General features: G+C 40.8%; 1 protein-coding gene across 1 annotated transcript in view; it reads right to left on the bottom strand.

The window, feature by feature from the left end:
- Positions 1-2,521: 2,521 nt before the first annotated feature.
- The window catches only part of LOC106941525 (receptor-type tyrosine-protein phosphatase F-like), a 24,591-nt gene continuing 11,885 nt past the window's right edge, over positions 2,522-15,227 (bottom strand). The window contains exons 3-7 of the mRNA XM_015024576.1: positions 13,226-13,237; positions 11,674-11,943; positions 7,677-8,258; positions 3,037-3,173; positions 2,522-2,608 (exon numbers count right to left, since the gene is read on the bottom strand). Coding sequence (XP_014880062.1) covers positions 2,522-2,608; positions 3,037-3,173; positions 7,677-8,258; positions 11,674-11,893 — 1,026 coding nt within the window. The 5' untranslated portion in view covers positions 11,894-11,943; positions 13,226-13,237. The remainder of the gene's footprint in view (positions 2,609-3,036; positions 3,174-7,676; positions 8,259-11,673; positions 11,944-13,225; positions 13,238-15,227) is intronic.

Consider the following 15,227-nt stretch of genomic DNA (forward strand, 5'->3'; position numbering starts at 1 on the left):
GCCCGAGACCAAATGCGGTCGAGTCCGAGACGAGACCGAGACCATCAATAAATGGTCTCGAGACCAAGACCGATCTCTAGTACTACAACACTGCTGCACAGGTAGCTCAAGCTTTTTAAAATGGAGGTTTATGAGAGTGATGCATGGCGAATGTGGAGCTGCTCCAGCAGCGGAGTTTTCTTAAGGAAAAATAAAATTACGGTGCAGGAAGACTTTAAAAGAAAAAGAGAACCTTCACCTCTGAGCCAATCAACCCACAGGGGAGCGTTGGATGTTTTGCCCAGGCTGAAGTTTGTTTTTAGGGGTTTTTTTTTATTTTCAAAAAAATAAAGAAATGGCTGGATGCTAAAGGATTTTTGCACTGGGGGAGTTTACAGGCCTGCAATCACATTAGTCAGACTTGGTGTGGTTTTAGAAAAAGATAAGAAAAAAGATATAGCTAAAGAAAAAAACCTTTTGAATAATGTCTGACGGAGGAAGGTGTTGATTCAATAATCACTCTGCTGACGTTAGCATCCACACTTTAATGGTCGCCATAAACAGTTAACAACATGCGCTCCCGCGCTCATCACCCAACAGAATGAAGAAAACACAGATCTAGCCCCGCCTCCCACTCCTTACATCTCACACATGCGCAGTATGCTACTTACAACTTAACAGAAGGATTGTGCAGGCTGGCCTTTTTCAATGCAATTTCAGCTCACCGAGGTTCTCAGAACAGACGTTTAATAAGTTAGGTGCCCATTTAGTTTTTAGTTTTAGTTTTTTTTTGACATGATGGTTTGTTGTTGTAGTGTTGGACCCAAATGTGCAGAGAGGCTGAAAAATTATGAAAATACTGAAAAGCGTAACAAAAAACACATAGACCAGAGTAAGACCAAAATTAGCCCAAAAACAACTGACCAGGAGACATGCAGAGAACACTGGAAGGCACAAAGGATTAATGGGGGTAAACATGAGGATCTGGTGGGTTGTGGGAAAAAATGAGAGGCTTAAATACTGAGGAAGGTTGAGAGCTAGAAAAAGACCTGAGCTGATGAAAGTAACTGATATGCAGGTGAAAGTAGTTGCAGCAGGAGCCAGGCTAAGGGGCAGGGAGAAGGAAGCTGGAAGATTACACAGGGGAAACACAGGGGAGCAGGACATAACTGAGACTAAAGAATAAATAAGAAATTAACAACTAGAAACACTACAAGGGAGAAGAAATAAAGGGACACAAGAATCAGACAGATCTAACAAAAATAAGTATAAAATAATGAAACTGGAAAGAACAAGAACGGTAAATAAAATGATAACTAGAACACAACTGATAAACTAAGAGAAACTGAAAAACACAGAAAACAAAATCCCAACCTGAAAATCCAGAGTTCTGACATTTTTGCCTGTTCTTTTTCTCCATACTAAAATGAGCATGAAAGAAACCTTTTAAATAAAAAGGTTTCTTTCATGATTTCTTTGGGGGGGGACAATTCTAGACTTTTCCAAGATTGGGGGGATCCGGAGCTCCCCAATATTCCCCCCCACCACCCCACCCGAGATTTACGCCTATGACCCTTGCATGTATGTACAAGTTTATTTTGGGCAAGCTTATAGTCACACACATTAGCAATTACACTATATTGCCAAAAATATTCGCTCACGCTCACCTGTCTTGACTCGCTTAGGTGTCTTCCCATTCCTAATCCTTAGGTTCAATATAACATTGGTCCACCCTTTGCAGCTTCAACTCTTCTGAGAAGACTACCCACAAAGTTTACAAGTGTGTTTTTGGAAATTTTTGACCATTCTTCCAGATATACATTTGCGAGGTCACAACCACAGATTGGTTCTCAATCTCTGATCTAATCTAAACACCTAACCAAAGGTGTTCTATTGGGTTGAGGTTAGGCCTCTGTGCAGGCCAGTCAAGTTCAACAAACCGGACTCTGCCATCCATGTCTTTATGTACTGTGCTTGGTGCACAGTCGTGATAGAAGAGGAAAGGGCCAGCTCCAAACTGTTCCCACAAAGTTAAAAGCATGTAATAGTCCAAAATGTCTTGGTATTGTAAGGTCACTCAGTGGGGACCCAGAAATTCAACCACACAGAAAGAAAAAGACAAATTTTATTTTAGTCTCCAACTCTGATTGCTGCTCAGGATGAGGTCATCAAATACAGCTCAAGAAGAGAGGGAAAAAGCTGGTGAAGGAGGGATATGTTAAAAGCAGTGAACAGGAAGCAACGTCAGAGAGTTTGACGATCGGGAGGTGCAGGTAACCAGACTAAACAGGCTTCCATGGTTGTGATGTGACAAAGATCTCCACAAAGAGAAGCATTCTGAGTTCCTTTCACTGGAACTAAGGCTAACTACAGCTCTTGAAAAACAACCTTACACCATAATCCTGCTTCCACCGCCAAACCCAGACTCATCCATCAGATTGCCAGATGGAGAAGCGCGATTTGTAACTCCAGAGAACACGCCTCCACCACTCTAAAGTCCAGTGGCAGCAGCTTTCCACCACTGCATCCAACGCTTTGCATTTCACTTGGTGATGTATGGTTTGGATGCAGCTGCTCCACCATGGAAACCCATTCCATGAAGCTCTCTGTGCACTGCTCCTGAGCTAATCTGAAGGCCACATGAAGTTTGGAGGTCTGTAATGGGCACCTCTTCGCACTATGTGATTCAGCATCCACTGACCTTCGTGGCTGCTGTTCCCAAACTCTTCCATTTTCTTATAACCAAGCTGACAGCTGACATTGGAATATTTAGGGCCGAGGAAATATTATGACTGGATTTGTTGCACAGGTGGCATCCTATCACAGTTCCACGCTGGAATTCACTGAAAGCGACCCATAGTTTCACAAATGTTTATAAAAACAGTCTGCATGTCCATTTTATACACCTGTGGCCATGGAAGTGATTGAATCACCTGATTCTGATAATTTGGGTGGGTGAGCAAATACTTTTGGCACAATAGTGTATGTTTTACATGAATCCAAACACATGAAAACCTTTGCATTGAAATACAGCATTTCATTTCTGAGTAAATTTACCTTGTTTGTGGGACTGTTGGCCTCCCAGTAACTTAGTTCATAACTGATGATGTGGTCTTGGACAGGCCAAAGCCAATACAGCATTATCCGGGTGTCCAGTTCTGCCTCGGCCTCAAAACCAGATGGCTTGTGTGGAACTGAAAGCATGAAAATAACAACCAGAGGACAATAGAGGACAGCCCCTTTATATCAGCCGGTTAGAAAAAAGGTTATTTTAATAAAGAATTACAACTGAATGATTACCAAGTATATGGAAAAACGAACTAACAAGAATAATTAACATATCACAAAACCTGTACACAATGACAACCCTTTTAAGTTAAAAGCAATCATCTCTACATTTTTTAATTTCTTCTCTAACTTTGTGACTAAGGTAACTCCCAGATTAAACTTTCCTTTGATGTTTGAGGAGTCAGATTTTTTTTAATCTGATGGTAAATACTGATAAGATCATAAAAAGTTCGTGCTTTTTGAAGTGGTCTATGCAACTACACCCAAAATCAGTTCCGTCATCTAAATAAATGTAAACAATCATAGCTCAGTTAAATTCAACGTGATGGCAATGTGGGGGGAATTTCAGGTTAAGTGGTCCAGTAACACTTTAATTGATGGGGTGTGCATGACACTGACATAACACTGTCATAAACATGACATAATACATGTCATGAACTTGGAGTCTTACGAATGTCTACGACTGTTATGAATCTGTTGTCAGTCGGTAAATAATGACACTCTTAATGCAAAACTGCTCTAAAAATTGCATTAAAACTGTGGTGATCCTGGGTGCTGAGGGTTTGTTTTGCCGCTGCTTCTCACTCCTTCCACCAGGGGGCGCCTTGTGGGTGATCTTTGGTGGGCGTGACCGGCGACGCTGGAACTCTACACACCTGTTGGAGATCGTCTCATCTGCGAGGGGCTTAAGAGTGGAGTCAGCCAACATATCGTCGCCAGAGTAATAGTACTTCAGGTCATCAGTATAAACGTTGTTGATTGCCTTGTGAACCTCCCAATGACCCTTGGTGTGTTCCTCGATTTTCAGAATACCTCCTTGTGACGTCGTGGTCCTAACCACTCAAAGCTCTGAGCTCCTGGCTGTTCCTGGTGTTACGTCAATCCGCGTTTCCCCATCAGATACGGTTCCCCCTTCGTCTTCTTGCCGCTCCGCCCCGCCCACGCGGCAAAATAGGCGCGTGCTCGTGATGAGCACTGAGAAAGCACGCGCGTAGCAAGCACGCGCTTGTTCGGCGCGCTTGTCTGAGGAACTACGGACACCGAAAGCTCAAACATGTTTCGGCAAAGTTGTCACTCTTTGCCGAAACAAGCGCAGCTCACAGTTTTTAACAATTTCCGTTGATTTCTGTGTACTTCTAAATCTGCTCCTTTTTCGCATCTTTTCGGGCCTGCTACTGCCTCTAGTGGCCTGGGGGTGGTAGCACAACTAATAAATACATTACTAAATCAGAATACCAAAGTCTTATTAATGCTGGCATTACTGGAACCTCAAAAGATAAAGTCCCTCACAAAACACCATACCTTTTAATTTTCTTAAGGAAGCAGAGCTAATTAAACAACAAACAATACCTGAAAGTGGTTCCAGTTTCACTCGATGGCCAACCTGTTGAAACTATGGCAAGTTTTAAATACCTTGGATCATTCCTGGACAGTCAGCTCAATTTTGCTGAAAAACACTGGCTACATTTTTAAGAAACGTCACTCTATCTTTTAAGAAGACCCAGTGATCTTGGGGTTACCTAACAAGTGCAACTCGTGCAAAACCTCTAGTTAGTTAGAGGTAACATTAGCTAACATTACCTCTAGTTAAGTAATGTTAGCATTTTAACAATGAGTTCAAATTTAAAACTTAAAAATGTAACTTAAGTTTTAAGTCATCTCAAGTTTTAACTGTTGAGGGCTTTAGCTTTTCATCTCCTCGGCTGGTTTGGTCACATGAGCTGCAGACTAACAGACAATCTTTTAAGAATACTTGGAAAAATAGAAGGTAAATAGTGGTGAAACCAATAACAACTCTGTCTAAACTGTTTAGAGCATCCATCCTTTTTTTTCATCAGTTTCAGCTCATGAAGGCGTTATTGTGTTCCTCTGGTAAATATAGAACATCTATTAGAAGTCATTCACTAACAGTGCAATAATTATTATTAGCCAAATTAAATGATAACATTTACCTGTAGTGTTTACCTAAGTGTTTACTTGATGCACAAATTGCTGATATTATTATTCTATTAATTAGTTTTATTTTATTGTTTTAGAGTCAAAGAAAAATTTCCACCTTGGAAGACTAAATCATTTAATCATATTTTTTTCCTATATATAGGACTCTACCAACAAAACAAAAATGTGGATTATTGCTTGTTTAACAACCCTGGTTATTCGTCTGTGAACCTAATTAATTTGTTCATTATTGACTTTTGCTCAATTAAATTTCTTATGTATATTTTGTATATGGTATTTTTATTGTTGTTGATAATGTTGTTTTTCATGTCTTATTTATTTTCTTCCTCTTATAAGTGATGGAGATATATAGATGTTATTTATAATGTATAAAGGTGTTGTTTATGTCACCTAATTAGCTCTACATCCTGAAGAAAAATATGGTATTTTAAAAGATAATTTGTCTTTCACGTTGCCAGAAATGGCGAAATTAATAGTAAATAATAAAAATTTTGTGGTATTCTCGTTTAGTGACATAATTATATTAGTTGTGTTACCTCCCCCACGCCACTAGAGGAAGTAGCAGGCCCGAAAAGATGCGACTAAGAAGCAGATTTAGAAGTACACAGAAAGGTACAGAATTTGTTAAAAGCTGAGAGCTGCGCTGAAGTAAATAAAAAAGAGACGCTGAAATACATGCCGAGAGTGAAACTCCATCCTAAAGATAAAGTTAAACCACAGATTTAAAAAGAAAATTAAAACGGGAGACCGCGGATAATATAGGAAATAGCGCCCCTTTCACTTTCGGAGTGCAATGATCCCATTTCCAAATAAGGTAAGAGGCTGACAGTGGTCCGTCCCCGCCCCTTTCTGTTTGCTGCAGCGGGGCCCTTCTCGACAAGCGCGCCGAACAAGCGCGTGCTTTCTCAGCGCTCATAACGAGTACGCGCGTATTTTGCTGCCTGGGCGGTGCGGAGCGGCAAGAAGACGCAGGGGGAACCGTATCTGATGGGGAAACGCGGATTGACGTAACACCTGGCGTTCAGGCGGAGCAGCAATGGCGGTGAAGAGCGACAAATTATTTTATTATATTACACTTTAAATGACACAACGTGATTTTGTGCAACATTTTTAGGTGAGAATGTAAGTGTGTAAGTCTCAAATATCTAGTCGGTTCACCAAAACATAATCTAATTGCAATATTGCTCTAACATTTTCAGACATGTCTGCTCCCGCTGCGTTAACAGCCAGCTCCCCTTGCCAGCAGTTAGCTGACCCGGGAGAGAACGCCTGACTCCCGGCACATTGTTTTAAAAACTCCCGCTAGCTTTCCCCAATGAGTGGAAGTTAAACACCGGTATTATTCAGACAATATCTAGTTGTAAAATGTTTGGTTTACTACAGTATTTAATTTATTAAATCGATTTGATTGATTAAAGTTAAGCCTTCAGACATACTAGTTTTATTTTACTGTAATGGCTTATCTGAAATCTGGAGAATAATTTGCTCATATTTATTCCTTTGTTCCTACATGTTCAAACAATACATGGACAATACATGTTCAAACGTGTTTGAACATGTATTGTCAAATACATGTTCAAACATGCAATATATGTTTGAACATTTTAGAATCAAACTAACTGATTTAGAATAATACAGAAATCAAGATTAATACATGACTGAAAAACTTTGGCTCCATTGTTTTTTTTTCTTCTTCTCTGCTCTTTCCTTCAGGCAGTCATGGTTGCTAGGCAACATAAGTTTCACTAGAGTGGGAGCACAGATTTTCTCTTCCGGTCGTCATTTATTCGCGGTCTACAAAGGACCTGTCCTACATAGACAGGGTCCTTCGAAGGACGTCGACCGAATTTGGACACAGCTGTTATGTCATGTTTATGACAGTATCATGTCAGCCTTATGCACACCCCGTCAAATAAAGTGCTACCAGTAGTCCTTGCCCTGAAAAAGTTTGAGAAACATTGCTATAAGAACAACTTAGATAACGCTGAGTTGATCTTTTCTGCCAATGCCTTCATTCCAAATCTTCTTGATATCTTATTTAGGTGCCTTAACTCATCCTGTGTTTTCCAGTGAGACACCCCAGAAATGATAGTGATCCATTCTGGCTACCCCACTTAGAATTTCTTTGATTCACATGTATTGCAGCATTGAAAGCACATGCATGGGGGGAGACGGGACTGAAAGACAAGACACATGAAATGTAAGAGCAGGGGAAGGGGGCGGAAGCGTAGAGTAATGTAATAGGACCAGGGGACTAACATAAGAGCGAGGGAAGAGAATTGTATACCAACTAATGTAAGAGCAGGCGGCCCAATCCAGCACACAATCCAGGATATTTATGGAAAATAATAATACAGGAGTACAGCGGGAAAGGGAAGTAAAAAACCGGTAGTTTCCCGGCCAAAACAGGAAACTTGACAGGTATGGCTTTACTGTGGGGGGACTCTCACCTCCTTGCTGGGTTTTTAACTGCAGAACATCAGACAGTGGCCCATCTCCCATAGATGTGAAGCCAAGCATCCTTAGGCTGTAAGTGATGTTAGGCGTGAGTTCTGAGATGGACGTGAACTTGCTGTCATTGGTGTTGTGTATCTGCCAGGTGCTGAGTGGATTACTGGGCTCAGAACTGTAGAAGATCCGATAACCTTGCAGTTGACCATTTGGCTCCTCAGGAGGTTCCCACTCCACCAGTATGGTGGTGGAGCTCAATAACCGTGCCCGTACATGAAGAGGTGGTGATGATGGTGCCTGCTCACCTGTACGGATTTTCACAATACTGCTTGGAGGCCCTCGCCCAACACTATTAGAGGCCAGGACACGGAATTCGTAGTCAGAGAAGGGGTTAAGACCGCCAATGCTGTAGCGAGATGAAGCTACACCATCTATCTCCTGAAAACCATTGCCAGAAGTTTTAGAACGGTACTGAACCAAATAGTAGGACACAGGCTCAGCGTTCCCAGACTTCCATGTTAGAGTAACACTGGTGGCTGTGGTCTCTACCACCTGCAGAAAGGTAGGCATCTTCGGAAGAGCTGTCAGAAAATGAAGACAGGAGGTTTAGTAAGACAAAAAATGATTTCTGTTCTCACATAAACCTAACTGCTTAATTGTTCTGAAAGTCTTTTAGCTTATATTACTAAATATTATGCTAATAATTAAACTTTTTAACCATACAGTCTGCAAAGCAAGAGCTGTACAGGATGTGAATGATGTGAATAACATCACATAACATATATATGCTATAAATGTGAATAACATACAGGGTTTCCCCCAGCGTATTATAAGAAAAAATACATATATATCACTTAAATTTCTTTTTTTTTTATCTTAAAGTCTCTGTTGTTCTGACAATTTCAATCGCAGAGCACATTTACTGATAAAATAAAGGTTTATAGTTTATGCATTTAAAGCCAGCAGAGCAGGCTGGTGCCTCTACGCGTTGCCTCTGCTTTATCTCTTAAGTTTACCTCAGCGCGGATCGCGCACGCCTTCTTTCACTCAAACTGGACACATGGTGACCTGTATGGATATTTACATCAATCCTCTGTGAGGAATTATGGTCTTTGGAGAACCTTCAAGGTAGGAGTTTAACCCTGACCGCATTAGCTCTGGTTGTGCAGCTCTGAACCACAGGAATAATTTCAGAGGTGCGCGTTGAGGGAGTGGTGAGAATGATTTATCTTTATGAACAATTATGTTTGTTCACAAACATAATTCACAAACATAATTATTTGTTCACATAATTGTGAACAAACAGTTATTTACATCTCAACACGTCAGCGTCGAGTTTAACGGGGGCATCGGCTTATTTTAGGGGGTCATTTGTATTTGTAACTAGTAAAACACAACGTTATTTTAATTGGGATGTTCGTGAGTGGAATTGGTTCATGTGTGGTGTGTGACTCCTGCCATGTCGTTGGACACAAGAACCGATCGGACCTGTTTTACTTTTATTGGCTCGTGTGTCACAGAGGTTTGGAAAATTGGCAATTCAAAATTGTGCCGTGTAAACCATACCTAAGTTCTACCCCTCTCGTTTCCCTGACTGGTCATTTACATGTCCCTTCAAAGTAAGATAGAGATGCGCAGCAAAAACGAACATTTTACTTTCAAGAAAATATTATTTCACGATAACTAATGGGAGCCTTGTGCTTGTTTCTCTGGTACAAGACGGTCTCATCTGGGAGTGATGAGAGACAATGACACCCAAAGTGTTACTTATGCTCAGGGTGCTTGGTCTGTATGTGGCGAAGCAGTTTTGAAGCTTCCTTGCCTCATTAGTGAGCCAGTCGCCGCATATCATGCAGAGTGGGCTTGTAAAGTGGGACTCACCTACCGGTCCAGAATAAATCAATTCTCCTGTCTCTTCTCTGGGCCGTTTCCTCTTCACAAATAAACTTTCCAAAGACACCTGATCTGTCACTTACTCATGTTGCTGCTTGTGGAAATAATTATTTCTTGTGCGACCCGGTACCAATTGGTCTACGGACCGGTACTGGTTCACAGCCCGGGGGTTTAGGACCACTGGCTACTTGTTAACAAGCTTAAGGTGCTATACTGGTATTGCTAGTAATCTTTTGGCTAACATTACCTGCATCCAACAGTATTACTCAACTCAGTCGGTTAGTTTGAGGGAAAAACTGCGCAAAGTTCTTTGCGTTTTTTGCTGGTTTGCTGTCATGATTCTAACACGCACCTGAGCAGCTCTGCACAGCAGCAGCAGCAGCAGGTCTCCTTCACTGCTGCTTCAGTGCGAGCTAAAAACATCAGCACCACTAACAGCTTATGGGTTAGATTTAGTGAAATCTGGGAGAGCAGAAATAGTTTAATTGGCCAACATAAAAAGCAATAAATTAGAATTGTCATGAAGTGTGGGTGGATCATGGTGAGGAGAACACAGGCAGACCCAGGTTGTAGAAGATAAATTTAGATTTCATCATAAATATCAGCTTGTACACAGTTCGGGAGACTGGCAGCACAGCACAGCGGAAGGCTAGGGCTCAGCACAGGTAGCAACAGAAACAGTATTGAATAAACGTGAGCTCACCGATTCTAAGACAACTTACATAATACAGACGAGAATAGACAATACGACAAACGTTAGACAAGGACCCGACAAGAGACAAAGACAACAGGTGGACTTAAATATACAGGGAGTAATCAGAGGAACAGCTGGGAACAATCAAGGAGGAAGACAGGACAGCACAGAGACTCACAGGAAACAAAACCCAGAAATAAACACACAGAAAAACTCAATTCACGACAATAATTGCAGTTTACTAATTTGTATTTGTGAACAAATAGAGCTCAAACTCAAAGATTAAACTCACAGCATCAGATTGTAGCTAACCCTAACACTAACCCTATGATAACAGAACAATCTAACTATGATTATTGTTTGAACTTTTACAAAGTAAACTTTCCAGCTCCTTAAAATCTTACATTTAAATGTTAAACAATTTAAAATGTTTAATTTAATTATGCTGAAACCATTAAATCAAATTCAGCAGCATTTATAATTCTAATAAACAAATATTACATTTATGTACCTATGGTCTGTGTTAAAATATTAGCATTCATGGGGCCCTGAAGGGCTGGGGGGCCTTATTGAGCCACTGACTTAATTTGAATTAAACAGAAGTGCAAATAATTGATATTCATTTTAATTGTATTTTTGATTAGTTGTTTTTAATTGTGGGTTTAAACAGCGTTTCACTGGCGATGTCTTCTCGTAACATATAGCTACCCAGTAATATTTTTACATTTCCTGTCAACTTAAAATCTTTTAATACAAACCACCTCAATGTTTTCTGGGGGAAACCCTATAACATATGTGAATATAGTATATTCACATATAACCACATATATAGCACATGTCAATACAATATATTGACATGTGTTATATATGTGAATAAAATATATAGCATATAAAGCAGGTGAGGTCCTGACATCATAGATACCACTTTTCTGCAGGATTTCATACCAAACTGCACTTCATAGTGACTAAACACAATGAGATTTTAACTAGTTGACTTTAAGGGATTGTGAAGTCAACTAAGTGCTAAAAGTAAGGTAGCTGCTACGTTTTAATGATATACATTAAAAGTACCTAGTGCCGATAACATACACATAGGACTTTAAAGGAGGAGTCTCAAAAGTCCCAGACCCTGGGTCGCACTTCCAGCGTCTGGAAGTGGCCCAAACCCTATAACATAATGTTGTTAGAGTCTTCATCTTATCTTTCCTTCTTAATGCTAGTCTGATATTGAAGAGGCCCCTACTTTTGAGGACAGTATTGACATCATCTTGAGGGGTCAGACCCCTGACTTACAGGGATTGTTAAAAATAGCACTGCAGCACTAGCTTTTTTGTTGACTAACTTTGGATGTGATGTCTTGGATTAAACATCACAAACTATGTAGTAAACACAACTACATAGTTTCATACCTTTGACAAAGACTTGAGCTGTGGTCTCAATCATACCCAAAGTTGAGATGGCAACACAGGTATAGTTAGCAGATTGCTTAATATTGGTAAGCTGCAGGATACTACGGCCAATGGGTAGCTCATCCTCCTGGGTCAGCTCCACTTCATCACTCATCCACTTGACCAAAGGCATTGGAGAACCCACTGCCACACATGTCAGGTTGACACTGCCAGCAGGCATCACCTCACAATTAGTGGGTGGGATGGAGAAACGGGGTGGCACACGCCGGACTGTAGAGGTAACGACAGAAGGAATGAGAAGACATGATTCTGGGACATGCGAGAAACTACATGGCTAAGTGTAGGTGCTCAGGTTGTACTGTGCACAACCTGAGCACAGTACAACTGGTTGTGGTTAATAAACATGAATGAAGTGAGTGAGGTGACATACTCCTTGTATGTTGCCTCACAAGCAGTTTAGCTTCAATCCTGATGGCCAACTATTTCTACCTGCACAGTTGCCAAGTCTTCCCCAGCAGCCTGCCAGGCTCAGCAGAAACAAAGTTCCTCCAGATGTTTGCTAATTGCTGCTGGCTAGTTTGTAAGAGTTGAATGGCAAAGTCGGGGAGAGGGCTGCTTCTTAAAGTGGAAGCTCAGCGTAGAAACTGAATTGCCGAGGAGGAGCTTCATGGAAAAGGCTGCGCTCAGTAGCACAAATGATCACAAATGATGTCATATTTGCTCGTTAATATTCCAGTTGCCTGGATGTTCAGACAAACACACTATAAACAGAATGGCAACATCTGAAATGTTAGATGACGAGATCTCAGAAACTTCATTTCAACATGCTTCAATATAGAAACACTGTTGTAGAAACAGGAGTTTCTATGAGTGCAACATAAACTGCTTTGTTGTGGCTTTGTTGCCCACGCTTTGAGTTTTTCAGATTTCCATGTATATATTTTTTTTCGTATTCATATTTAAAAAATTTTATTGTGTATTTATTTTTGCACCACTACATCAAAGCAATTTCCTAGCCTGTGAATCTGTTTACTGACAATGGATCGGTAGCTTAAAAACATTTACAAAATATATAATTAATGGAACTGAGCATTTTAAAACAGACTATGTGCCTATAAGTCAGTTCTTCAATTAATTATTTAATCATTCAATCAGCTGCTGGGAGCTTCGTATTCGCAAAGCACTGTTATACAAAATGAGCAACACAAGGTGGTTGACATATTAATAATTAATGCGTCAACACTTGATATGAAGCATTCAGTTGAGAATAGGTTTACATGGAAATAGTTTTTAAAAAGGCTCATTTCACAAACATTGCATAGAAAAGCTACAAAAATAATTCTTTTTCACATAACATTACAAGGTAACAAGGGGCAACAACGGGTCCTAGGACCAGGTCAAAGAAAGTGGGCATTAGGTAGATTAAAAGAGCATAGAGTAGATGTGTAAGTGGCTGGGACGGGCCTGGGGCGCCTAGCAAGATGCTGGCACAGCACGGCTCCAGTCTGCCAGGGATTGAATTTAGGAGGGCAAGGAGTGAAAAATAACCAACCTTCTCGCTGATCTGAGCAGTTTGGAAAGTAGTTTAGAAGAAGGAGTACAGTGATGATGGGGTTTGTGCAAAATTGGAATAGAAAAGAGAAAAGGGGAAGACAAGGAAAAACACAGTAAAGAGGCAAAAATATGCTTTTTCAAAGTATAATGAAAAAGTTTGCGAAAGTAGAGCAAGCAGAATGTGCACATAAGATTTTCTTTCTGAAAATGCAATGATAAGCCACATTTATTAAATGTTATTAAATTACACACCACCAGGATGAAACTTGATATGAAGCATTCAGTTGAGAAGTTGCAAGATAGAAAGTTCTGAGTTTGTTCTGTCATCCAGGGTTTCCCCTAGTGTATTATAGGCCTGGCACCCCGCCATGCTTTACTAGCCCCACCGCCAGGCTAAGCCTTGCTTATTTATGTTTTTAGGGAAAAAAATAAAAAATCGCCAATTTTTTATGTTTTATTTTTTAAACCGAATTGCAAGCGTCTCTGTTGCTCTGAGCGTTTCACTTGCAGAATAAATTTATTCCTAAAAGATATGTTTATAGAAGATAGGTTTATGGTTTACGCATTTAAAGCCGAACCAATCATACAGCTGGCGCCTCTGCGCTGCAGCACCTGGATTAAGTTTACCTCTTTGCAGATCGCATGCGCCTCCTTTCACTCAAATTGGACACAGGCTGACCTGTATGGATATTTACATCAACCCCTGTGAGGAATTATGATTCTCCAGAGTTTTTGATCAAGGTGGGAGTTTAAACCCCACCGCGTTAGCTCTGGTTGCGCAGCTCTACATGAACCGCAGGAATAATTTGTAGTCACTTTCAGAGGTGCGTTGAGCGAGTGGTGAGAATGATCTATATTTGTGAACAAAGAATTTTATGCGGCTTTTACATCTCAACATGCTGCCCAGCGCCCGGCTCTGTCTGCACTGATAAAGTTTATGTCTGTGTTCCTGGTTGGTTAACAAACCAACGTTAACCTTATCATGCAGGTTCAACCCGGTGAGGAGCTTTCGCGCTTGCCTCGCATTCACGCATCACGCTGGTTTTATATTAATTTATTATTATTTTTAGTATTATTTTTCCGGTTACATGATACATCAAACCATATCAAATGCTTTGTCCACTTAGCCAGAGTTGATGTGTGTGGCCACGCAGAGATTTGAGAAAGTCGTACCATAAACTCCAGCAAGTTTCTGTGACTCTTATTAAAAACTCAATAGAAAAGAAATGGAAGAGCTACTAAAGCCACATTAGCAGCATTGAACTAAATCTCCTATTTGTTTCGCATCTCTGCGCACTGCAGCAGATTAAACTCATCATGCAGGGCCAGACCAAGGCTGTATGAGGCCTGGAGCAAAATTTGATTTGGGGCCCCTTTTTGTTGCTAAAAACATCAGCACCTCTAACAGCTTCTGTGTTAGATTTAATCTGGGAGAGGTTGAGTAGTTTAAATAATGAATTAATCCCACAGTTGTTGTGTCGTCTGCATATTTCATGATGTGGTTGGTGTTAAACCTGGGACGACAGTCGTGGGTCATCAGGGTAAACAGCAGGGGGCTCAGGACACAGCCCTGAGGGGAGCCAGTGTTTAAAGAAATTACATTGGAGGTGTTATTACCCACATGGACAGACTGAGTTCTGTCAGTGAGGAAGTCCAACAGCCAGTTGCACAGTGGAGCATTGAAGCCCAGGGAGACCAGTTTGCATACCAGATCCTGAGGAATGTACGTATTAAATGCTGAGCTGAGGTCCAAAATCAGCATCTGTATGTGGGTGTTTCTTTTCTCCAGGTGTACCAGGCTCAGATGAAGAGCAGTGGAGATGGCATCTTCAGTCGAGCGGTTAGGTTTGTATGCAAACTGGAATGGGTCAAATGATGGAGGCAGTATAGAGATTATGTGATCCTTAACCACTCTCTCAAATCACTTCATGATGATAGATGTTAATGCAAGTGGTCGAAAGTCATTAAGACATGTGATGATTGGTTTCTTGGCTATTAAG

This window comes from Poecilia latipinna, unplaced genomic scaffold, assembly GCF_001443285.1.
Source record: "Poecilia latipinna isolate Pla-1442-1.1 unplaced genomic scaffold, P_latipinna-1.0 Scaffold3718, whole genome shotgun sequence".
Lineage (NCBI taxonomy): Eukaryota > Metazoa > Chordata > Actinopteri > Cyprinodontiformes > Poeciliidae > Poecilia > Poecilia latipinna.